Consider the following 27,239-nt stretch of genomic DNA (forward strand, 5'->3'; position numbering starts at 1 on the left):
CTTCTTGGAGGGCGACAAGAATTCACAAAAAATAAAACCCATCAGAGTATTTGTTAGCTTAACAGTTTGAGTGCCAAAAACGGAATATTGCGTTTTTTGTTCCGATGCATTGAGTGCCAAAAACGCAATATTAAGTTTTTAGCATTTTTTTAAATTACGAAAATAGACACTCTAACACACCTTATGTGCGATTTTGGGAACTAACATTTTGGATGTCAAATGTCAAACATTCTTCTTACTGCACATTAATTATAGGCTAATATATTATGATATAATATTCAGCTGGAATGATGTTTTTTCCTATCATCCTATTTTTAAAGCAGCCGTGCAGGCGTGTAATTGGTCTACGGATTTTCTACAGGCATGGCATGTTTGAATGGGCACTGCACTAGTGTTGTTGATGTTGAATAGTGAAGGGATTGTTGAAATGTGTCAAAATGGTGGTGCAAAGAATATAAATATCTCGCTGAATAAACACAAAATCTGTCAAAAAGTCACAATATATTGGCTGATTTGGCTGAAACTTCACAGTTTAATGATCATCTATCTATTAATGACAGGAATGTCTGTCTGTGTGTGCATCTGTGTGTGTGTGTCTGTTATTTGCATATATGTCGAACCGTTCGTCTGAATGATTTCAAACTTGACAAAATGTCTTGCTACGGGCACAAGCAGTGCCAAATTTGATGTTTATTTGTTGCTCTAACCGCACAGCGCATGACCAGAGACAGAAGTTTAACCGTCAGTAGCTATGTCTGCAAGTCTTGACGCCATTGCGTGTAAGTAACTTTTACTGTTTTCTCCTTCCTTGTTTAATTTTACAGTGATTTACATTGTTTTCCAGCTGCCTGTTAGACCTAGCCTATTACGAGACAGTACGCAGGAGCTTAAATAACCAGTGGGGTATACTACGAATCTCGATTAGTGGGTTAGCGAGGTATGTTGGGCTCAAAGCCAGGGTATGCTGTGACACGAAAGTGGATCTGTTTTAGTGTCGCTATATCACCATGGTATCTTATGCTGTCAACCAAACCTGGTCGGGAGGAGGTTATGTGCTAAGTTATCGCTCAAATCGTGTAATTTACCACCCACTGACCAATCAATTGTCTTAAAAACGAAGTTCTCACGTGTAGGATTCTGTCATATATCTTACAGGTGGAGCTCCGCCTCTACTAACATTTTGGATCTCGAATGCGCTTTAATAGTGCTGTGCATGCAAATATCCCACTATGGGCGTGCATACCATACAACGACTGATGACAATTGATTTATTTGATGTTATAGGTTAGACACAAAATTACCGCAGTGTAGATTAAGCTATCGCTCATGAATACGTAAGTAATTGTTTTTAAATAGAGGCGGTCTTGTGCGTCTCCACATTTCACGATTGGCCAACGTCATCCCAACACCGAGAACGCGCGCAGATCTGAGCTGAAGGCCTAGTTTGACAAATATCACATAACTGCTATCGTAGTATTACTTAACGTATACCCCTGAGTCAAGGCTTTGTGAAGCCTCGATATGTCTTCATAGCCTAGATATGTCTAACGTGCTTCGTAGTATACCCCACAGACCTTCGCAGGCGGAAGCTGTGAACAGTTCAGCTCGGAGTTGATCGTGAAGAGGGTAAGATCCGTTTTAGGGGACTATTTTTCAGGTGCATTAGATGTGTTGTTTCCATAGCCTACACAGTGCATCGTGCAGTACTGATTGTCTTTATTGATTGTTTTTACAGCTGCTGGAAGCGAGACAGACTCTGAAGTAGCCTACAGGGATCCAAAAGACATCTCCAAAACGGACCAAATTCAGACAGTATGCCGCCAGTTACCTACTGCTCCGAGGCGGCAAACAGCCACCTTTGTGGATTTTGGGCTTCTCATGAGCTTACCATTTGTTGCGAGTGCAGATCTCGCTTTGTAGTTGTGTGTCTGTGCTAATAAAGCTCTTTCTTTGAATAAACATGTTCCTGGCAATTTTCCTTTCCTCAATAGGCCTAAATTCATTTATGTCCTTGATGGTAATAATAGTGTAGTAGCCTACATAGGATAATAATGACATGAATATAGGCTACAATATATTTTGTTGTCGTATTTTCTCTCTACAGAGCTCCACCTACAGCTTTGGGGTGCATATTTCAAGAACTGGTCTGCCGCTGCACTGAGCAGTGCAAGTGGCGTTTTTCTGATTTGTCGCTCCTGCATGTGCCACAGTCAAAGTTCAACCATGACCACGCCGCACTGTAAATCATTTACTTAAAGATTTACTACTAATTCTTTTGCACTAAGCCTGACCATAACAAAAATCTTTGGGACATTATTACCTCAACCAAGAGCAACCTAGCGGCGAGCAAAGCGCATGCCACATGCAAATGTGAAGTCCCCTGCTTGAGGGGGCGAATGTATGTCCAGAGAATTTTAACTCGCTTTTCACAGGACTTCCGGATTCAAACACTGCCGGACACGCTAGTGCAGATCTTGCAAGGCTGGTTTCCGCTAGGAGACAGTAGAGGGAGCAGGGAAAGCCGCCATTCTCACCACAACAGGTAATTTAACCATCACAATTATTTCTAAACTGTGTCATTAAAGTTGCAGTTGGCAAGTCTGACAGATTGAAGGGACTTTTGAATGTTTACAACTCTCATGCCCCTCCCCCACTACCACGAGCACCCTCTCATCGAGTTTGTGCTCGTCATTGCGCACCAGACTGCACCAGACAGTGATGGACAGTCAGATCTCACACAGCCCTGCTCTGATTGGACCAGAAGAACCGGGAGCTGTGGATTTTTGCAAAACAAATAACAGGTGGAGGTAAAAGTGTGTTTTTTTTTTTTTTTAAAACCGACTGATTTATGTTGTTCTGTCGGAGCATAGTGTCAGTTTCAGTGAATATGATCAAAAAAATCTTGCTTGCCAACTGCAGCATTAAGTTGAAAATGTTGCATAATTCCCCTTTAAAATACAAATGTACTTTGTTTAGGACAAAACCATCTGCTAATTATTTTAAATATAAATAAATAAATAAATGAACAAACAAACAAAACACCACTTCCTGCACAACCATTGATCTTTAAGTATACTAAAACACACTTGCAGCAATTAACCAAATTTAATTTATGGTTTAAAAATGTAAAACAATAACATGACGATGCATTCACCTTGAACTGTCGCTTGACCTTGTCTCGGTCATGCTCAAATGTAGAGGCCCTCTCCATGGCTTGGTACTTTGCCTCCAGAGCACTTTCTTTCTCACGCAGGATCTTCTGGTAGGTTTTCTGCAAAGCCTTTACAGGTTGACAACAAATTATTAATTTATATGTGGATGTTTTTTTCTCAACAAATAACAGTCTGAATTACAATACCCTCCAGAATTATTGGCACCTCTGCTAAAGTTGACTAAAAACCGGTATAAAAAATAATCTGTTGGTGATTTATTGTAATCTCACAATGAAATGAATTAGGAAAATCTCATAAAGAAATAAATACGAACTAAAACACGTTGCTCACAATTATTTGCACCCCTGAAAAATATTATAAACAAAACCTAAAAGAAGCATTTTCCTATCTAATTTCAATTTATTTAAGTTAATCAGAGTGTCTGTGAACTTTCAGAAGTAGTTCATGACTTTCTATTTTCACTATGGTATGAAAATAAAGTCACACAGAGGCTAAATCCTCTAGTCATTTTTCAACATCGGAAAGACAAGACAATACACTAAATTTAAATAAAAAGAATGTCTTTGACAACTAGGTACTTTGTTGAAAATGCCTATATTTACAGTTAAAACAATTATTTAAAGGTTCTAATCATCTGAAAATGTGACAAACATGCTTTGATAAAGACCGATGGTTATCTTGCCCCCACGTACATTATGGAGGATGGCAAGATAAGAACCACTGTTGGAGAGTTACAGACAAGGGTATCATCTTGGGCTCACCAAGTCCCCAAACAAAACTTCAAAAGTGGCCTCACTGCTAATAGATTATTTAGAGGGCATGCCAGTTAAAAGCCTGTCCAGTTATTTAATTACCAATGTAAACGGCAGGAGTTACTGAATGGTACAGTGACTTTGTCTGGAAGTGTGGTCTATTGTCAGATGAAATGGAAATTGCGCTCTTTGGCTAGAAACACTTTAGGTGTGTCTGGCATACATAGAAGATTGGATATACTGAAGAATATGTCTAATGATAATTATGGTGGAGGGGCAGTGCTATTGTGGGGTTGTTTTTATTCCCAAAGGCCTTGGGAACCTAATTACGGTGCATGGTTTCATGAACACCAAGAAAAACCTGAACATTTTCAAAGAAAATCTGTCAATCTCTGCCAAGACACTAAAAGTTGGTCATGATTGGATCATTCATCAGATCAATGAACCAAAACAAATGTCCAGATCAAAACAAATATGGTTTGCTGAACACAAAATCAAGATTCGGACATTGGCATCTCAGTCCCCTGATCTAAACTCCATAGGAAAACAGTGGGGTGAGTCAAAGAGGAGAATGCACTAGTGTAGACCTAGGAATCTGGATGATCTGGGGAGATTTTGTAAAAACGGTCTTAAATCCCTTGCTTTGTATTCTCCAACTTTATAGGGTGTCATAGGAGAATATTTCAAGCTGTTTTATTGGCAAAGGGAGGCTTAAGAAGGTACTACAAGCAGGGGTGCCAATAATTGTGAGCAAAGTGTTTTTGTTAAAAATATTTATTTCTTTATGAGATTTTTCCTTTTTCTCAAAATAAATCTGCTTCTCTTGTGAAGGTTGGATTTTTCCTAATTTATTTCATTGTGAGATTACAATAAATCACCAACAGATTATCTTTTATTCCAGTTTTTAGTCAACTTTAGCAGAGGTGCCAATTATTCTGGAGGGTACTATATGTGTTCTACCTGTAGCTCAGCACGCAGTCGCTTGTTTTCTTCATCCAACTTGGCCTCTTTCTTTTGCATGGATGCAATCTCATTATTCTTGCTGACTCTGAAAATGTCATAGTCTTTACGAAGACGCTCATATTCTGCTGTGTATTCTAGGTCTACAGACCCAGTGGATTTAAAGCTGGCACCAATCACTCTGGGACCACGACGGAAGGAGCTGCGTAAGAGACGTGCTTTAGGCTTCACCTCTACTGGTATTTCACAAGCTTCACCACCTTCGCCACCATATGCATCTTCAATGACTTCACCAGGGCTCACAAGTGAAGAGGCTGTCCCCATGATGACGACGGAGAATTTGCAAATTGCCCTTCAGTAGAGGTTGGTGTTGGTGTATACCACTGAACAATGCTCCTGATTCATCTTGCATGATGGAAAACCAGCGGATCAACTGTGGTAAATTAAACAATAAATAAATTGGCATTAAAAATTATTCTGGTTATCATTGTTTGTTTCAACTGCTTACACACTAAATATGTGCTTGTCACACAACCCCACACCAAAACTACAAAACCACACACTAATTCTCAGCCTTTGACTCGTTTTGACATGTTTTTTTACTCAGTTTTTCAGGATAACAGCCTCCGTTATACAGAGTTAATGGACGAGGCTGAAAGAACGGCGCACAGTGAAAGTTTCTTCCTCCGAGTCCATTCATTTTGTATAACGGGACATTAACGGTTTTTCTTCTCTCGGGGTGATGATTATAGCTCAATATGTAATGCATGAGAAAAAAACAAACATTAAATCCTTTTACAGTCCCCTAATTACTAGGTATTTACGTAGTACAGTAGGTACGTGGTAAGTTTTGGTATATTAGACAATTATCACAGGTAACATGAGGGTAAGTACAGAGAAAATACATACTTTACTAAGCAACATCTACAATATTATCAATAAATTACACAGCATAATTGGATAATTACTACAGAAACAAATACTAAGACAAACTTCAATTATTAACTATTAACTCCTACCAAGAACCATGTGAGCAAGTAAGTAGGGGATAATGGCCCCAACAGCCCCAACGCGCAGCGGAGTAAACAAGTAGTTCTTAGAAACACCTTCTGTATTATCCATTATTTTAGGTACAATTTTAGTTGTCACAGGCTTATGTTGGTAAAAGCCCGGGTTTAACCCTTAAAACCCTAAGCTGTTTTTAGGGCATTTTCACTACCTTTATTCATAAGGATTTATTCTGGTCATTGTAAGTGCCACACACACATATTATATATTTTTTTTCTTCAGCAGAGTCTAGGCTATCCAAATCTGCCATGTCATGTATTAGTACTAGCATTGATTTTATTTTGATTTTTAAAGAATTAAAATATAAAAAGCGTATTATAAAAATTCTTATATTTTGACCTGTATCTCACCATAGCAAGCCCATAGCTCTACATGCATTTCATGTGTGTGTAGGACAGACTGTCCTGAATCGGGTAATATAATTGCCATGTTGGAGGGATACTCTGGGGCTGAGCAATTTACAGAAATATGTGGTGTGTGATTTATGGAAATAAATGCCATTTTTTTTTTAGTGATGAAAAATGACCTTTCTGCGCTCCATATCTATGACACGAACTGATCTGACCTGACTTGACCCAAGTTTGCATGTTAGCATGTGTGCCATAATGATTCTTAACTTTTTACTGCATTGCCATGAACAAAGTAAAGGCAAAAAATGTGTTTCTTTGTTGAACAAATTGGGATGCAATGTGAGCCTTGAATTGGATGCAATGCAGGAATTTGCTAGGATCTCAAAACCGGATTATGAACATGCTTTGCCGTAGAGAAACACACGATAGCGTTGGATTATAAACATGCTTTGCCACAAAAACAGACAAAAATGTGGGGTAAGTCCAGCTATATGAAGTTATTGTTTAGCTGTCACTTCGTCTGTTTTATAACCCAGAAGGTATCAAATGATAGCTCTGAGTCTCCTCTTTTATCTGACATGTGTGGCATATCTATCCGATCACAGGTCCGCGAGTAATTCAAACGAGAGTAATTGGTGTGCAGCGTTGGTTTGTGTACATGACGTTAATATTTTGCAGTCATTTCATCTGTTTTTATAAGCCAGAAGGATCGATATACATGGTACCAATGGATAGCCCTGTGTCTCCTCTTTCATCTGATGTGCTTGCCATATCTATGCGATCACGGGTTCGCGAGTAATTCAAACGAGAGTAATGGGTGCGCAGGTGAGCGCAGAGAAGTATAGACTGTAAATATGATGCAATTTGATTTAATTTCATAATTTTTTTTTATTTTCATACTTGATCGTGCAGACAAGTGCGTGGTCTCGTTGGAAAGCCCCACTTCTTCTCTGTCACGCAATATAGGTTTCATCTCGCTGCGATGAACAGTCGCGGAGCAATGTAACAGAGAAGAAAGGGTGTGTTTTTTGACGCACTTTGTGTCAATCGGGTTCTAAGGGTTAATAATGTTTTTGTTCTTATAATACTTTTTCATCAGTTCACAGGGCCATCGCAAGGGGGGGGTTAATTGGGCCGTCGCACCAGGCCAAAGATGACATTAAGCGTTTATTCTTTATTAACACCTATTGTAAGCAAAAAGCTTAATGTGGCTTCACATCCTAAAACAACGATCAGTGATCACCAAATTTCTCTCATATTGTTCCTCATAATCACTAAGTACCTTAAATGTAGCATGAAGTCATATTATGACCTTTAGGCTGATGTGACAGCATGTTTCTTCAATCTCCTTCACTGATGCCTATGGAAAAGTCTTAACAGGCTTAACACTTTGAGTGCCAAGAACGCAATATTGCATTTTTTCTTTTTTAAATTACGAAAATAGACACTCACACACCTTATGTGCGATTTTGGGAACTCTATGATGAATAGAACTGAAATAGATGACGATCGAAAACTCATGAAAACACAAGATCTGGACATTTTATCTGGACATTTTATCATAACTGGCTTTTGATGGTTGCTGCTTTGGGTCGAATCAGTGACGGCTCCCACACACAGCTGCGTGCATCACGTTGCTGGAGACGCATCCCATTCACTTTAAATGGGCTCACGTGATCCGTTGCCGAACTGAATTGTGGGTACGTCGCGTCGCGTTTCTCCCGCTGCTCGCATTGAGGAGTTCAGCTGTTGCTGCACCGACAGACGGCACCGGCCAATCAAGCCAATCTACGGACGGCACCAACCAATCACATTACACATAGTGTGTGTCCATAGCTATAACATAGAATACGCTGTGGCGCTACAAAAATCAACTACTAAGTCAACAATGATCTAGATTGCTGGCACTCTGGGCCAAAGCTTCCGAAAACAGCGCGGCATTCAAAGTGTTAATGTCCCAAAACAATGATCACCAAATTTCTCCCTCATATTGCTCCTCATAACTAGCCTGGAAAATTCAGACCCTGATAATCTAGAAAGATTAAGGGTCTGGCAAAGAGCAATGTAATGGCCCAACTCTAGGGGCGGCAACAAGCATGCATTTAAAAATATCACTGCACGCAATTGGATAACACTAGACCATGTTTACTCTGAATGATTTCGGATTTCGGCAATCGGATAACACTACGACCAATGTGTACTGTCCTCCAACGTTGCAGCGCTGTCTTCACCAGTTTAGCTAGTTCCCCGGAATGCAAGGGGAAAAAGTAACGTGCATCATTGCTCTTTGCCAGAGTGTCTCGCAGAGACAATTCCATTGTGCTCTCGCGAGAACTCTGGATTTCCAGGGTACCTCATAACCACTGGAAACTCAAAAAATCTAGCCCTAAGTTGTTTTTCCCAGGACCTCAGGAGCTGAATAGGCTACTTTGATATATAATTCCAAAGGGGACAGATAGGCTACTACATTTAAAACTTAAAAATATTGAACGAACCTTCCCGAACTTTGAAATTGCGATCAGTGACTGGCATCGGGTGAACGAAGCTTTTTGAAGTTGAAACTTTTGAAACTTTTTGCGCACCTCCATCTCACAGAAGAGACTAGGCTATGTGGGCTCACCCTTCTATGAATAGAGAGTCGAAGTCACGCCCCTTCTGTTAGACACCATGGGACCTATCTTTCAAAAAATTATGAATGGCAGTCAATGGCGAAAGTGAAATTATTTTCCTGGTCCAGATCGACTTGTGCCTTCAATTACCAATATGATGTTTGTCAATTTTAAAGACAATTTCTCATGTAAAGACATTTGCAGTTTGTTTTCTAACTACTGAATTACAACATTGTGAAAGATCGTAATTCCAACGCAACGACTACAAACCCATCAGTCGCGCTAGTGATGTTAGCCCATTCACAGCCACACTGGATTACACTAGCAACAGGTCTTACCTGAGCTTCCCTTGCCGATGAAAATACCATGAGTCAGGCCCTGGGGATTAAACACATCAGGTAAGTTGTATTCGTCCAAAGACTGTACATAAACTACTGTTAAGTGACATAGCTGGCAGCAAGATGTAACCATCGCCTAGCATAACAGCTAAGCTTAGTCGTATCGTTTTATTTCGTTGGTGACGAACACCGTTTGAGACGAGAGATGTAGTCCACTGAGCGGATTCGCACAAAACTAACATAACTTTTAAAGTCTATCTTTTAAATGCACATATATTATATGTGAAATTCATGGCACAATTGGAATGGGACCAAAAAATCATTATTATCTCTCCATTGACTCCCGTTCATATTTTTTTGAAAGACAGGTCCCCCCAAGGTTTAATGGGTGGATGAGTGAATGGTTTGAAGAAGATGGATGGATAAAAAGTATGTAAGTGGAATGTAGTGTTGCACGGTGTATCGATCCTAAAAAGGTATCACGATGCCTTCACGCAAAAAAAACGATACGATTTCCGACGTTTTTAGAATCGATACTTTATTAAAATAATAACGTTCTGTGTCTGTGTGAACTGCTGCTCTCTGCTCCTTGCACGCATATAGGCAAGTGGGCGTGTCAGGCAGGCAGCTCTGAGTGAGTGAGTGCGCAGTAACGTCAACATAGTTCTTTGCCGACAGTCCTCGGCCTTGTGGATAAAACAAAAGGTGATGTGAAATCTGGACTGGAATTATTTCGGATACATCGCGAATAGTGAAGGCAAGCAATCAGGTACACAGAGGCCCGTTTGTATGTTGTAATGTGTTTCAAAGTCATTTAAAGTGCGTATGTCAGGTTAAAAAACATTTTTGACAAATGAAGGGACATGAAGCAAGATAGTAGTGAGTAGTGATTTTTCTTGAAAAATCAACTTTAAATACAGTAGAACAATATTTACAGTTATTTTTATAACTGAATTTATGAACATTCCAGGAAACATTCCAGACACAATGATGACCTCATAAGAGGTAGTCCAGCAAAGTTGGTCAATTAAAACACATGGGATAAGGGATCATACAGTAGGTTTTTTTTACACTGATGAGGCCAAAAATATGACTTCATTCCAGTATGTCATGGTAGAGTCTACTACCTGCCTGACATACAAATATCTACCTTTTTTCTTTACTGGCAACCATTATTGATCTTAAAATGTGATGAAGAGGATATGGGCAAGTAGCAATGCTTGAAAATGCCAGTTGTGTCATTTGCCATTCACATATAGACCATTATATAGCCTAAACTAAGTAGAATCAGTAAGCAACTCATTAGTCTGTGTTCAGCCAACCATGGGCATATATGCTTTTTATACACACACACATACACACACATCTGCTTATCAACTAATGTTAGCTATAGACAGACTATTCATTTGCTTACTGATTCTACTTAACTTGTTGTATATGAAAGCCTATGTGATGGCAAATGACAACTGGCATTTTGAAGCCATGATACATACTAATAGTGATCCGATCCTACTCACACCCCTAATCAATTTCTCACTGATGATTTGATGGCCATGATTTACCTAAATGTTGTAGCCTATTTGTCTTTACTTTGTCCCTGCCAGTCAGGCTCATGCTTATGAACCACTGGTATGTCATAGAGAACATTTTTGGCCTTATCAGTGTAAAAGAAAATGCAGTTAAAACCCATTCTCCCCTATGGTCAACTTTGCTGGACTCCCTCTTATGAGGTCATCACTGTCTGGAATGTTCATTCAAATTCAGTTATAAAAATAACTGTAAATATTGTTCTATTGTATTTAAAGTTGATTTTTCAAGAAAAATCCCTACTCAGTACTATCTTGCTTCATGTCCCTTCATTTGTCAAAAACATTTTTTAACCTGACCTAACCTGGCACTTTAAAAGCAGTAGGCTACGCATGGAACTTGGCTAAACACCTCGCAGACATCAACATTTTTAAAGAACGACAGGTTAACGAATATGCTATAGAAAACACAACTACATGGTTAGTGCCAAGTTCTTCTCTTCTGTTTTAGTCTAGCCTAAGTGAAACGAGTATGGTTCTCTGGGATAAAGCGAACCTTCCTTCATCACTTAATTTTGACGAGACATAACGAGCTGTAGGCTAATCATTTTGACGAGACATAACGAGCTGTAATCATAGGGTGCTAACGTGATGAAAGCGCAATGTCCACGCCATAATAACATTAGCAACACTACCAAACAATCTATTTCATGTTCGGTCAGTACTACTGGTAATATTTGTCATGGCATGTAGACTGCAATTTGTTCAATAATTATTGCCCAGATGTAGGATAGGCTACCCGAAATGCGCTAATTAAAGCCCACAGCATATATTACCACCAAAGCGTGTTGAGTCCTAATAATAATAGCGGCTTATTGTTACGTGGTAGCAAATCATGTTATCAAAGAAATAGACGTAATGTAGGAATGCACACAGATATATTGCAACAGGTAATGGTGTAGGCCTATCTGACGAAGACCTGGATGGTTGGAACGTTGTACTTGCACACTGGGCGCAAAGACTATCCTCACATTTTCCCTTTGCAACTGTCAAAGAAATCCCATGAACACGGGAAGGCCTAGGGTAGCCTATACTGTACATCAGATGGCCTAAAGATTAGGCCCCTCTGCATAGCATTCAGTGATTTGCATGCAGTAATTTCAACACTGACCTTGATCTAGCCTAGTTTGGCTATTTAAAGCTACTTTATTGCCAAAACACAACACAATGTAAATGAACTATAACAAACAATAAAGGATTTAATCACACAGGTCTACTATTTTACTGACTATAAAAAATAATAATTATGTAGTAAGTTTAGAACCCAGAATTCACCCTTCGCTAAATCCCGCACTCCTTTCTGTTGCTATGCCTGACAAGCTTTAGCACCCTGCATTTCTATTACATTGGGGGAGAACCGGGACTTTTCAATGAAATGTCATTTACAAAGACATCGTACCACACTGAAAGCTAATATTTTGTCACTAGCAACCTACATCTGTCCTCTGTCAAATACAGTTGGAATTACAGCTCTGAACAAAACCGTTCATGAGTTAGTCAAGCAGAAGTCGAATGTGCGTTTTGTTTCATTCGACTCTCCTGGCCAGAATGAATGGAACAGGCATGGGGGACGAAAGAAACATACAATTTAAGCTATGTAATTCCCACAACTTCAGTATTTGACAACATATCATGAATGGTACTTCAAATAGGTGTTATTTTAAATAGATTGCTGATGGGCTATACATCTTGGTGAACCATCTGTTAACTTGCAGTCATCGTGAAGCGTGTATCTCGCGGTTATGGAAATATCATGCAATATGCCATTTTTTTATAGTTAGAACAATATGTTTTCACAATTATATCATGTTTCTATAGTGTAACATGTTATTTCACTGTGTCTTTACGTGGGTTAGGGCACCACACATCCAAATAAGTGCCCTTCATGACCCACAGGCTTTCAGTCTCCACAGGTTAACATGGCAAAACTCGAAAGCTTGTCAGACCTCCTGTGCCTAGTGACGGGTTGCTAAGCCACGATTGGCCTGTGGCGGTTTTCGGGTGTGGCTTAGCGAAGGGTGAATTGACCTGCACACTACAAAAGTGCACCGAATTCAACACAAATGACTCAATACACTTGGAGGAGGTATGAGTCCTTTCTTTTCCAGATATCTTAGGATTTCGCCTTAGTATCGTTTCAGTATCGAGCATCGTGATATTTATGGCAGGTATCATATCGAAGTCATAATTTCGGTATCGTGACAACACTAATGGAATGTGCCTTATATCCTTGTAGAATGGAGAGGCACAGAGACAGTTGGCCTAGTTGAGCAGAAAAAGTTGATACAGGTGCAGTCAGATTAATTGACTCTTTGAGGGGGCCTAGTTGAGCAGCTGGCAGTTGATACAGGCGCAAATCAATTTAATTAGCCCATTGTGATGTCATAGTGCCAATTAAGTAACTAATAAGCTTGATTTTTGTTAATATTTCAAAAAGTATATAGTTTACAGAAACGAAAAGTACATTGCACAGGTGTCATTTTCAAGACCTACGTTACAAAGTTTCAACGAAGTTTCTACGTTAAACAGTTGAAGCTGAATTAGACGCAGAAATTTAGTCAGACAATTAGTCGTTAGTGGCAGCACTAGCCATTCTAGGCTCATGTTTAGAACAGAAAATATGGTTGCCCGAACAATGTGACGTTTTGGCTATAGCAGGGGTTCTCAAACTTTTGTGGGCCGGGACCCCTCATGGAGTGGAAAATTCTCCAAGGACCCCTCATAATCGCAACACATAAAACTTAAGTTAATCATGTAGCTGTATAGCCTTTTTTTTCTGTTAGATGCTTATGTTATGTATTTTTAAAACAGAGTGCTAACACATTCTGTTAGCAAACTTTGACAGTAGGCCTATGTAGGATTTTTTTAAAGGATTGTTGTTTCTTTCAAATGTAGGCCTATTGTGTTGAACACATAGTGTTTGCTTCACATAACTTTCATTTTGTTGGCGGTTAATTAATAGTAAAGTGTTTTGACGTATTGATGTAACGTATCAGCAGATCAATTGGGCAAATACTGATACTGTAGCATTTTTCGTCATATAAGACAATTTCATATTTTGTAGCAAACTTTGTCAGGGACCCCCTGACAATGTGCTGTGGACCCCTGTGGGTCCCCGGACACCACATTGAGAACCAATGGGCTATAGTACTCTGGCCCCTCTGCTTCCAGTACCCATGTAGGCCTACAATTAGTGCAATGCATTTTTTTCATGTCCAAAATATTGCCTATTTCCTCCAAAACTGCAGTTTTTTTCTACTACTTGAAGTAGTAGGCTACAATTGTTTTGTGGGTGTTATGACTTCTGTATCCCACCAAGTAAAACATGTTTATACCGCCTACATTTAACAACAATGTGAGATTGAAATGATACCACGTGTCTAAACGCTAACTAATGCTTCGAAAGAGTTTGGATCCAGAGAGGCTGCTGTCATGGAAACGGTCACACTTAGGTAGGCCTACTGATTACTCTGCACATGAAAGGGTGATGCATTGAAACATCCTGCCAAAAAAATGGGCCTAAATAGGCTACTGAAAAGTAGAACACAACTCTAGACTATGCAAACTAACAACCCTGCATACACACAATTAAGCTTTTCAGGTTAAACTAAGACGGAAGCAGACCATGACTTGATTTCGTCAGCAAACACTTCTGTCATTCAGAGTCCAGCCCATGTTTTTCGTTCGAACAAAAAGTTTTTACCAAAGATTCTATAGTTAACTCTGGTTACCATCCGTGTGCAAACATCAGAACTCTAACATTAGTCATAGCCCTATGGTCATAGCCTAGTCATCCACCAAGTTGTGTTCACGTCAGCAAGGCTAGCCAACGATTAATTTATCTTAACGTTAACTTAAGCATGTTCTTACCTAGTTTGCAACATTAGTGAGTTTCCAACAGCGACCGCCAGCCATTGTCCATTTCATCAGAATAAAAAGGACTACAGAGTGCTTCTGAAAATCCTTGGTCACAGACCCGCCTATTTTGTTCCGTAACGTCCTCCAATCACAGCGGTGTCTTGGGAGGCTCAGGGTCCGCCACTTAAAGTGGCAATTGAAACCAGCTGTGCGTTCATGGGCACGGGAAAAAACATTTTTTCCCAGTGAAAACATCATAATTTACGTCACTTTATGTGGGGATATCGGGATTGTGCCGTAAAACCGCTAAGAATTGTGAGAATAGCGGTATCGGCGGCTGTAGCCTACATAGAAATCCAATGGGGTAAGCAAGACTTAGGCTACGTCAAATAGACCTCTTTCACCAAGCTACTGACAGATTCAACATGTAGGCCTAGGCTAATCAAATGCTGGCCAACATGGAAAGGATCTCTATGGATATGTATTTTACCCAGTGGATGTAAAACAACTCTCCCTCTCTTGCCTATTCTCACCAGGCTATGGTATAACGCTATACATAGGCTAGTGGGCTACCATATGATATACTTACTGATATTAATCATTTTGATTTATAGTAATACTAACACACTCTACATCTCTTTCTTCCCCCTCACCTCACTTGTGAGGTATACTATCACCAGTCATCAGCCATCTGTGTGTTTGGCCCTCATCTCATCTGAAGTCCCATACTGCCCTATCATCGCCTATCCTCCCTGCCCGGATTCCTGGCACAGCCCAGCGACCCACCACTTGCCCTATGACAACTCTGCCCGGATTCATGGCCCGTACAGCCTACCCACACAGCAAAAGGACTCGGCGGTGGATCCGCGTTTATCTAATTTTCAAAAGCCCTTCTGTTCTTGTTGTAGGATAAAATAGGATAAACTAAACTATAGGGTGAAATTCTCAGGCGTAGCCTATGGCTACTACAGCAATAAGCTTAAATCTGCATTGCCTTGTATTTTTAATCTAACAATATTGTCAATAGGCCTAACAGAAAAGATTCAAGTCATGCATTTACTGTACAAAAGTGATAGCTCAATGGAAATATAAAATTGACATTTATGGAAAGTTATAGGTTATAGCCTATTATGTTTTTGTTAGGTTACTACATTCATTTTGTAGTCAAAACCTGATTTAGTGCTTTATATAGGCAGGTCGGTGCAGACATAAAATATGTTATCTATTAGGCTACAACTTCAATGAAATGTTGCGCTGTTTACAGCTAAAGTATCAGAAAAAGAATATGAACGACAAGAAGTTCAATAAAAAATATTTTTTAATTCTTATTTCTCTTATTAGCTTAGGCTACTCCGTTTGGAAGGAGGCGGGACGTCTCCTAGTGGCCCGATCTTCTGCCAGGTTGAACCTGATGGCATGCTTTGTGACCTCCTCGTCCGTGGCTGAACGTGTCACTGAGTTTTTCCTCACAGCACCTGTAATGAAACAAACATATATATTTATATATGCCTATGGCAGTGGTTCTCAACCTTTTTTCAGTGATGTGCCCCCTGTGAAATATTGTTTCAGCCAAGTACCCCCTAACCAGCGCACAAGAATTACCGCTATGCTTCAACCACGACTCCATTGTTTGAGTTTTGACAGTGATTGACAGGTGATGGCGGGTGGCATATGACAGGTTGGGTCGAACCATCCTGGTATGGGGGGGGGAGGGCACTGGGTTTTTAGGATAATGAAATTGAATAGCCTACTGAAATATAAAATTCATTTTATGAACTATTTTCCTGAAATATTTATTAAATAATTGTTTTTAAAGTATTTTTGCATGGATTCTACTTTTTAAATATATGTATATATTACTAATTAAATATATGTATATATATTTATATATATATATACTTTTAAATATATGTATATTTTTGGAGTGCCTTCATGTACCCCCAGGGGTACGCGTACCCCCATTTGAAAACCACTGGCCTATGGCATGTAGCATCCAAAGCCAAATGCTTACACAATACAATATGCAATTGTATTGTAATCATTAGGATATAGGTAGGAGATTCAATTAAAAAAGAAACATGACTTACAAAGTTATAAACAGGGCTGTGGATGTTAAAATTACAGGTGGGTACAACTATGAATTTGTGAGTCGGTGATTAAATTGAAAAATGACGCTGCAATGTGGCGAGTGCGCTTAAAACATTGCGAGCCATTTCTTTTTAGAAAAGAGAACCACTTTACAACTCACAATACGTTTGTTGATTGGCTTTTGTTAGCCGCAGAGTAGCCTATCAGAGCAAGGCAACGCAGCTGCCCTGTTCACACAAGCAAATCAATCAGTATCAGGGACTATCGGGTAGACCTGGCAAACTCGATTCCTTTTAAGGATCCGGGTTATTCTGAATCACTCACTAAACTGATCCGGGTGTACGAGTCACTTGAGTCTGTATTGCTAAATCACCAAGGAAATTCTGTCCTACTTCAAGCAGTGCAGTGGGGTGCTTCATTTTTAAGTGCCTTCTCATGTTGGATGTGGATCCTCCATGATTTGAAACCAGGTTTTTGCAGTACTTGCATTTAGCCTTCAGAGTTTTGCTCTCCTGGTCGAAGTGCATCCACACATTGTTCATCTTTCTGGTGCTCATGTTCAGAAACTTCTTGAAATTAACCTCCAAATTGTCTTGACACTACTCTCACTTTTCTTGTCACTTCTCTCTGAGGTGTTTTTGGACTTGGGTTGGGGACAATAGGTGGGGGATGGGGACTACTAGGGCTACACGATATATCCAAAATCTATCGTTATCGCGATATCAACGCTTGCGATGGACATACCGCAAAGATTACTTAATTTTCGATAAATTTCGATACATTTTCTGTGCCGTGCACATTCTATACAGTCTAGGGGGTATTCACATTCTGAATGTCAACATATTTTACCAAACCGATGCGGTCATGCTGCCCTAGAAGCCCGTCCCCTACCAGTTTAGGTGTGTGGTGTTTTAGGTGTTGAGGCGGGAGCTAATGTTGTGATGGCTGAAGATAGTGAGTCGAGCGAGGTAGGTTACAGGGTGAAGAGGAATTGGTGACTAAAAGGAAAAGCATGTCTGTTATATGGAAATATTTAGGTTTTATTAAGGATGACGTGTTACAAACACAGCGCCAAATGCCTCCACCGTGTTAAAATAAACAATTTCTTTCGTTATCGTTATAGGATCAGAAGATATCCGTCTTTCACTGTAAGACTTGTGTTTCATGATTTGCATTTAGCAAAAGCCCCAGACAGCAGCAGAGAGGTAATCAGGATTCGTTATTTGTAAAAGTTGTTTGACTTCGTTGGACTGTGCGATTGCAACCCCTTACTTTCACTTTCCGCTGCACTTGTAGTCGGCATGCCGGTAGCCTAATAACGTATGATGTGCAGCGTATGAGGTTACAGACTGGGCCAAAGTCCTTTTAGGCAAGTCCCTCCACTCGGCGGCCATATGGCCACGCTTTTTGGGCACTCGTTGGGCATCCATTTCGCGTGCGAAAGGCTTCACGACACCAATCTTGCTCCAGTGGCAAGATCACAACACATGATTGGTACGATGTCTTCACAACACACCATATGATTGGCTCAATGTATTCACATCACACCACATGGTTGGCTCAATGTATTCACATGTCGACGTTTTGCCAAGGAAGGAGTGTGATATTAGTGCTGGGCGGTATACCGGTTCACACCGTATACCGGTGTATATTTTTGTTATGATATGAATTTTTAATATACTGCCATACCAGTGCTTATCTTTAGTTAAGGAAAAACATTAAGGAATACTGCATTGAAAAGGATTTAGCCTACCGTCACGAAAATTCTATTGAGATTGTTCAACAGCTGTAACTAGCTGGCTAGTAGGTGATGTCGTTAGTTAGCAACCCACCGAACACAGTGAAGTTTAATGATCTTATCATTCATCTCACTTTAAGAATATTCGCTGAAATTATCCAGGTAGCAAGTATAGCATGTTATAGACGTGCACTGAGCAATACTAGCTGGGCTAGTTAGAAATGATCCACCAAAAGAAACTTTTTTGTTAATGTTTTGCCTAGCGAACCGAACCGAAGCTCATGGCAGGCTAAGACATCCACATCAAGTTAACGTTAGCCTACCACTAACGTCATGTAAACCACACAATAACAATACATTTCTGATAGGCCTATTTGACAGAGTAAGCATATTAACAGAGGGGTTTTATTTTAAATTGCATCATTTTCAAAAAAGTATAATTATTGCAAGTTGCACTACTTTTTGTATTGGTTTTATACAAGATGTTTGTGAAATTTGCACAGTAAAAGTTCTGTATTTTGACTGCAATTGTCGTTGCATTCTGATTAGATTCTTCATTAGAATCATGAGTGGCTCTTTGTAAACAGCATAATTTTCTGGGGCCATGCAAAACTGCATTACCACTAGTGTGGAGTTATTCTACATCATGACAGTAAAATAGATCATCCTTAGTCAATGTACTGCAGCAATTCCTCTCTCAACCTGTAGAAAATATTGTGAACATCTGATTATGCATGGTAAAAAAAATACCGTCATATATCGTGAAACCGTAAGAATTTTGAAAAATACTCAATGTACTGCAGTAATTCCTCTCTCAACCTGTAGAAAATATTGTGAACATCTGATTATGCATGGTAAAAAAAATACCGTCATATATCGTGAAACCGTAAGAATTTTGAAAAATACTGTGATATACATTTTTGGTCATACCGCCCATCACTATGTGATATGTGTAATAATAATAATATAATAAAGCTTTATTTGTATAGCACCTTTCATACACAGAATGCAGCTCAAAGTGCTTTACATTTGAAGCATGTAACACAATAATAGTCAGTCAGTCATTATCAATCACTTTTCTTTGCTGTTTATGTTATACTCAGCAACATATCAAAAATATAGAAAATGACGTCATAAGACTGGCAGCCTTAACCCTCTTACCCCCCACAAGCACGCCATATGGCAACTGTGGCAAGGAAAAACTCCCATATTCCAGGAAGAAACCTTGAGCAGAACCTGACTTAATAGGGGGAGCCCATCTGCTTCTGGCTGGCTGCGCCCTCCAATAGTAGCAGATGTAGAATAATCTGAAAATGTAGTCTACACGTTATGTGTAGTAACGGCAAACTAGCCCCATGCATTTCTATGGAGGATTTTTTGAGTGCTGTCTCTCCTCATTAGAAAGTCTCTGACTGGGCTACTTAAGATTTTAGATGAGTGACTGCCGCGATATACCTTAAGTATCTTTTTTGCTAGGCCCAGCGAAGGCTGGCAATGTGGAATATTCCGCTGGTTGGTGCACAAGTGTTCAGATTGGGTGTCTACCCGTCTTTTACAAGGATTTTCTTGGAGCAGATCTTTCACACAACTTCAATAGCGTAGGTCTCTTAGTTGTCCACTTTCATCAGGCCATATATAACCTAGGCTACATAATGTTTTATATTGTTTATGTAGAGTATTATACATTTATGTCTGTACATTTACCCCCCCCCCCCCCCCCAACCCTACAGTCTATGCTTGCAGCAAGTAGAATGTAGAAAAAATTAAATATTTAAATATCGCAAGTTATATCGTTATCGCAGTACTCAATAATGTTATCGCATATCGCATGTTTTCCTAATATTGTGCAGCCCGGGATCATCCCTATGTTCCCCGCTCGGGGTTAGGGTTAGGGCTAACCCTATGACGTCAATTTCCGCCATGATGGATTTTCCGCCATATTGGATTTTATCGAAAGTGAAACTAAAGTTTCACGCCTCACATAGTTTGTCCGATTTTAACGAAACTTAGTACATATGATCTTCAGACCAATCCGCACAAAAGTTATCGATTTTCGTCTTCGGAACTAAAACTGTTCACCCGTAACAGCCAATCGAAATATGCGGCGAAGCCGCCAAACAGGAAGTGAGCTCATATCTCAGCAACCCTTTCATCTGTCATAACCAAACTTAGTACATGGACTTACATCCCCATCTGTAGGGCACTCAAAAATCTGGTGACCTTTGACCTCTGGGGGGCGCTGTAATTAGCGAAAATGCATTTTGGCCTGTAGCTGTTGATGTGTTTGGAATTAAAACATACTAGTGGTGTCTGGTAGTACTTTTGGAAGTCCTTAGGCTGACCCAGGTCAACTTGTGATGTCAACATAATTGATTCAGCCGCCATATTGGATTTAATCAAAAACACTAAAACGTTTTCACAGGTCACAAATTTCATCTGATTTTCACCAAAATTGGCAAAAACCATCTATCAGTGTTTAATTAATTAACCACTATCAGTGTTTAATTTTCTGGAATGATTGACAAAAGCATTCACCCGTGACAGCCAATCGAAATTGGTGGTGAAGCCGCCAAACAGGAAATGACCTTGTAACTCAGCCAATCTTGGGTTATTTGGCATGGAACTTGCTGTGACTGCTTAATGCTATATACCTGATGCAACCACATTGAGTTACATGGCAAATTTGGACTGCGGAACTGACTGCTTGGCCCCCACATTGCTGCTTGCAGCTATATTTGGGGGCCAAGCAGCGAAGCTGCGAGGCAACCCATAGTGATTCTATGATTTCTTATTGGGGGCCAAGCAGCGAAGCTGCGAGGCAACCCATAGTGATTCTATTTGTTCTTATTATTGGGGGCCAAGCAGCGAAGCTGCGAGGCAACCCATAGTGATTCTACGTATTCTTATTATTATAACGAAACGCTCATTTGCCATTGAACCATACAGTAAAAAGTTGAGAAATTTGGCACATTGATTCGTTACAGGCATATGTTTAATTTCAGAAAGTTTGATGTCTGCACCTGGAGTGCTCTAGCGCCACCAACATTTAAAATGTTGTAGTACATCTATGCACTTACCGTACACCACATTTTGAACATTAAGCTATATTTGGAATCCTTGGATGAGACCGAACTCGACCCACCCCATGACGTCAATTTCCGCCATGTTGGATCACTAGGTGGCGCTATTATCACAGGAAGTGGGCTCATATTTCAGCAATGCTTTCACGTATTGAAACCAAATCTAAATTTGGTGACCTTCAACCACTAGGGCGGCGCTAGAGTAACAGAAGATTAGGTCATATCTCAGCAATGCTTTCACATGTCAAAACCAATCTTGGTTCATGGACTCAGGACGAAATCCTAAGGACACACAAAAAATTTAGCAACCTTTGACCACTAGGGCGATTGACGTCAATTTCCGCCATGTTGGATCTTCCGCCATATTGTATTTCATCAAAAACACTTAAAAGGCATCAAAGGTCACAAAGTTTGTCCGATTTTCAGGAAACTTGACGCAGATGATCTTCAGACCATGACTCATAAATGCATTGCTTTTTGGAGCCATATTCAAAACCCATCACCCGTCATGACCAATCAAGTTTGGCGGAGAAGCCGCCAAACAGGAAGTGAAGTGATCTCAGCAAGGCTTTCGCGTATCAACACCAATCTCAGTACATAGTCTCAGAACCCAATTAGGAGGAGGCTCAATATATTTGATGACTTTTGAGCTATAGGTGGTGCTATAATTAGCAAAATTACGTTTTAACCTGTAACGGGTCATATGTTTGGAATTAAAACATATTAGTGATATCTGTTAATACCTTGAGAGGTCCTTAGGCCGACACATGCCAACATGTGACGTCAACATAATTGATTCAACCTCCATATTGGATTTCACCAAAAACATTTAAAAGGCATCAAAGGTTACAAAGTTTCTCCGATTTTCATGAAACTTGACGTAGATGATCGTCAGACCATGACTCATAAACGCATTGCTTTTTGGAGACATATTCAAAACCGGTTGCCTGTGACGACCAATCACGTTTGGTGGCGAAGCCGCCAAACAGGAAGTGAAGTGATCTCCGCAAGGCTTTCGCGTATCAACACCAAACTCAGTACAGCGTCTCAGGACCCAATTAGGAGGAGGCTCAATAAATTTGATGACTTTTGACCTATAGGTGGTGCTATAATCACAAGAAGTGGGCTCATATTTCAGCAATGCTTTCACATATTGAAACCAAACTTAGTATATGGACTTGGGACCTCATCCTGAGGACAGACAATAATTTTAGCAACCTTTGACCAGTAGGGGTGCTATAATTTGCAAAACTTTCTCGTATCAACACCAAACTTGGTATGTGGACTCGTGACTACAACCTGAGGACGCACAATTAATTTGGTGATGTTTGAGGCATGCGTATGTGTAGGGGGCTATTGGGGTGTGTGGGAGAGGAGGTTTATCTGTGTATATATGTGTGTGTGTGGGATGGGGGGTTAATTGGGTGTTTGTATAATGTAACATTGGGTTGCCATGACAACTCCTGCTAACTTCTTGGCCCCCACATTGCTGCTTGCAGCTATATTTAGGGTCCGACCCCCGAAGGGCGCAAGGCCCTGTTGTTTTTGTAAGGATTATTATTATTATTATTATTATTATTATTATTATTATTATTATTATTAGGGCCCGAGCACCGAAGGGCGCAAGGCCCTATTGTTTTTGTAAGGATTATTATTAGGGCCCGAGCACCGAAGGGCGCAAGGCCCTATTATTTTTGTAAGGATTATTATTATTATTGAGTATTATTATTGTTATTCTACTTTTTTGCTTTCCTGTTTTTGAGGTGGTTAACATGGTCGAAAACTCTTGAAATTTGGCACACACGTCAGGTGTCACGCATCGCAGTTAGGTACAAGAGCTTGACCCCGGGCGTGGCCCAGGGACTCGCTAGCGCCCCCTTAGGTGACTGATCCCGTGGTTGGCAAATATTTTGAGGTGGTTAAAGGAGAATTCCGGTGTGATATTGACCTAAAGTGTATCGAAACATGATACCGAGTGTGAACGTATGTCTCATAGGCCATCTCGGCTTGTCCCCTGCACTCCAAAATCTGGCGCTAGTTAGCCGATGCTACCAACATCTTTTTCAATAGTGGTGCTTCGGCATCGGGCTAGCCATGCAAATAAATCACTGTTTTACACCCATTTACGAGGCTCAATGTATCTCCACACTTCATTGGTAGACTTCCGAGGGCCCTGACATTTAAAACGAGACATTGAGAACTTTGAAAAAGCACTGGTAGTTTACTTACAAGACGATTTATACAGACAGTATCTTCACGAAGTTTAGCGTTTGCAGCCATCTTGAATTTAGTCACGATAAGTCGAGCAACGAGTAAGAATGAACAGCTATGATAAGGGATCAGATTCCAAAAATAATTCAGTGGAAATGCATGGATTCCAGTTGCTAGAAACACACACTAATCCCGGCGCAGTGAGCTGCCTGCTACAACAGCGGCGCTCGGGGAGCAGTGAGGGGTTAGGTGCCTTGCTCAAGGGCACTTCAGCCGTTCCTACTGGTCGGGGCTCGAACCGGCAACCCTCCGGTTACAAGTCCACGGCTGCCCAACAGTGTGTGTACATTATGTGTACATTTAGTGACCGTACTCCCATCGGCCTGTAGATGGTGGTGTTGAGCGAAGGGTTGCCGGTAGAGGATGATGTAAAAATGTATAAAGTATAAGTATATATACTTTTTTGATCCTGTGAGGGAAATTTGGTCTCTGCATTTAACCCAATCGGTGAATTAGTGAAACACAAACAGCACACAGTGAACACACAGTGAGGTGAAGCACACACTAATCCCAGCGCAGTGAGCTGCCTGCTACAACGGCGGCGCTCGGGGAGCAGTGAGGGGTTAGGTGCCTTGCTCAAGGGCACCTCAGCCATGGCCCACTGGTCGGGGCTCGAACCGGCAACCCTCCGGTTACAAGTCCAGAGTGCTAACCAGTGGGCCACAGCTGCCCCTATCACCACTTTTGTTCAGAAATTCTATAACAACGATGCTTTTTAACACTTCAAAATAACTTTTGCTAAATTAACCTGACATTTTTCAGTAGCCATAGGTGTGTAGATTTGAACAAAATCTGGTTTGTTTGTTAACGGGAGCATTTACTGCCTGAAATATCCGATTTTGTTTACCACGCTCGGAGTTATAGTGCTGGCCTGACGGGTCGCCTATTTACACCGTTTCAACGGCACATGAACGGTTAGACCGAGAATTCTCGTCGTGAAATTAAAATTCCACTGGAGCTCCAAGCGGTTGTGTACACGCAGCCTTACAACACTGTCTACAGCTCTGAGTCACGGTAAAATGTCATTTTTGGTACATAGCTAATTTAGATACACCTATGTGGGTGGTTGCGTTTCTTTAGGAGTCTGCTGTCTTGGTTTGTATAGAAATTGATATTAAGTGACACATACACGCAAGACGGTGGAAATACGGGACCGACGGTAATAGGGGAAGTTCCGATATATAGTTTAAGCAATTTTTTCCTTCCTTGAGTTGTTGAAAAGGTAAGTTTAAGTGTAATGATAGTGACTACAATGTTAAAAAGTCACTTTAGTGTGCTAACGTTAACGCTAGCATGCTAACGTTATTAGCCAACGGCAACCGCGACAACCTAGAACATTTGCTGCGCGAGCACCTTTGATCTCCATTGATAATGTCAACAATTTCACCTCTCGTTAACGTTATCAAATAACACGACATGTACATAATGTCATGAATAACGTAAATGCCTTGCATTTACGACGAATATGGGCTATTTTTGTACCAACGCCATCAGCTATGGCAAACGTTAACTCTGAGTTGATTAGACTTGATATCTAACGTTAACAAAGTTAAGTTAACGTTTAAAGTTACAGTCCTCACTAGCAATGCAACATAACACATGACATGTAAATAAATGTCATGAATATATAAGTCAAGTTAACTATTGAAGGCCTAACGTTAAGTTACATTTCCGACGGGTATTTTGTGTATCAAGTTAATAGCACTAACGTTAGCGTTACTAGAATTGAGACCTTGAATTTCCCCTTGGGATATAGAATGCTATGATTGGCTATTAGGCTACATTAACGTTGGCTGACGAACTTTAATCAAAACATGCTATAGTTGGCCTACATGTACTACCTTATCATTAAAGAATAAATGTCCGTTAACACAGCGAAAATGCGCGAGGCATAAGAGTTAGCCAGAAATCGTTTGATTCAAAGTTTGTGACAGTTTAGCTAACGTTACAGCAGTTAACGCCGCAGTCTAAGGTTTCCCCCCCAAGGCAATTGTCGATAAAATATGACCGATTACATGTTTACACATTTGTTCCGTTTGCTATACTACGGTATTACTATACCAATATTACTACGAATATCATTCATAATATTGGTAACGTTATTTAGCATAATTTATTTCTAAGAGAGAACGTTATTGAGTGATGTCAGGATGGCGCGCTGCGTTCCTTACTAAATACCCGGGAAACTGTCGAAGCTAATGAAGCCCATGCTTAAACTCATCTGACTATACTACTAAAACAAATTTAAGTCATTAAAAGGGTGATTCGCTACGGGAAATCGACCCGTGGACATGTCGGTCCATTCTACATAATATTGTACCAAATACTGCGACTCAATTCTTTATATTACGCTTAGGAAACAATTCTGCTAACCTTGCTATGCCACGTGAAAATCCATCCACCACCAGCATCCTTATCCATCCATCTGGCAAATCCGCGGCGCAGCATCTAAGCGCTGTGCCGCTCTCCCTTCGTTTTAAATGCATTGAACCGGAAGTGAATTACAGGCAGCCCCTGGCTTTTAACCAATCTGAGCGCAGCTGATTAAATACGTTGTTGGCATAGGCCTTATAAGAATGCATAGGCTTTTTTCGACGTGGAGGGACTTGGGCAATACCATTTTAATATATTACAAAACTAGAAATCACGTTATTTAATGTTAACACTTAAATTCATCCTAATTTCACTGTGTCATATTAAATGTAATTGTCAATCGTTGCCACACTATGCCATTGAAACTAATTTTGTGTTTGTTTTTTCCCTTCAATTTGTATATGGGACACTGAAGACCATTTCAAGCTCACAGTAAAGGTATCAGCCTAATTTCTTTTTCAATAGTGGCCAATACACACAAAAATGGCCTCTTATTGGAGTAAAAGAAGGCGAGTCTTGTCAAACGCAAGGGAGACAGAGAATGAGATTTGGCAGCAATTTAATGTGACAATTAGTCAGGCCGAAAAGGTTCCGCTTAGTGAAAGCTCATCACATCTACCAACACAGTACAAACAGTGGTGTCAGTGACAGTACAGACAGCGAAGATTTTAGTGAGTCATCCAGCTCTGATGAAAGTGATCCTGGGGAGATGAGTCTACGAGAGAAACTTAAGCAATGGGCATCGACTTTTGGCATTAATCTCATTGCAGTTACTGCTCTTCTGTCAATATTGACAGTATAACACCCAGAGCTGCCTAGAGATGCTAGGACACTTCTTGGCACTCAAAGGAGAATAGCTGTGGAAACATTAGGTGTGGGTGAATATCACCATTTTGGATTGGCTAAGGGAATTTTGTCCAAATTGAATTCAATCCACCTACAAGTATTTCCACGTGAGGATATTCAGTTTCCCAGTTTCCCACCAGTTATTTCCA

The 27,239-nt window shown here is 40.3% G+C and overlaps 1 protein-coding gene and 1 long non-coding RNA gene across 7 annotated transcripts in view; both read right to left on the minus strand.

Annotated features, from left to right (window-relative positions):
- nphp3 (nephronophthisis 3) overlaps nt 1-15,043 on the minus strand; it is a 193,776-nt gene extending 178,733 nt beyond the window's left edge. For 4 of the 6 annotated variants that reach the window (XM_042068005.1, XM_042068007.1, XM_042068004.1 and 1 more), the window contains exons 1-4: nt 14,707-15,042; nt 9,251-9,290; nt 4,886-5,318; nt 3,155-3,280 (exon numbers count right to left, since the gene is read on the minus strand). In XM_042068005.1, coding sequence (XP_041923939.1) covers nt 3,155-3,280; nt 4,886-5,209 — 450 coding nt within the window. In that variant the 5' untranslated portion in view covers nt 5,210-5,318; nt 9,251-9,290; nt 14,707-15,042. Of the gene's footprint in view, nt 1-3,154; nt 3,281-4,885; nt 5,319-9,250; nt 9,291-14,706 lie in introns of all 6 variants that reach the window. The other 2 variants (XM_042068006.1, XM_042068003.1) reach the window with 2 other exon arrangements.
- Nucleotides 15,044-15,994: 951 nt separating this feature from the next.
- On the minus strand, nt 15,995-26,626 carry LOC121688465. The gene is made up of 2 exons (XR_006024585.1): nt 26,245-26,626; nt 15,995-16,169 (listed from the first exon to the last, which is right to left on the minus strand). It is a non-coding gene; the product is annotated as an uncharacterized LOC121688465 (long non-coding RNA).
- Between the last annotated feature and the right edge of the window lie 613 nt (nt 26,627-27,239).

Source organism: Alosa sapidissima, chromosome 17, assembly GCF_018492685.1.
Source record: "Alosa sapidissima isolate fAloSap1 chromosome 17, fAloSap1.pri, whole genome shotgun sequence".
NCBI lineage: Eukaryota > Metazoa > Chordata > Actinopteri > Clupeiformes > Clupeidae > Alosa > Alosa sapidissima.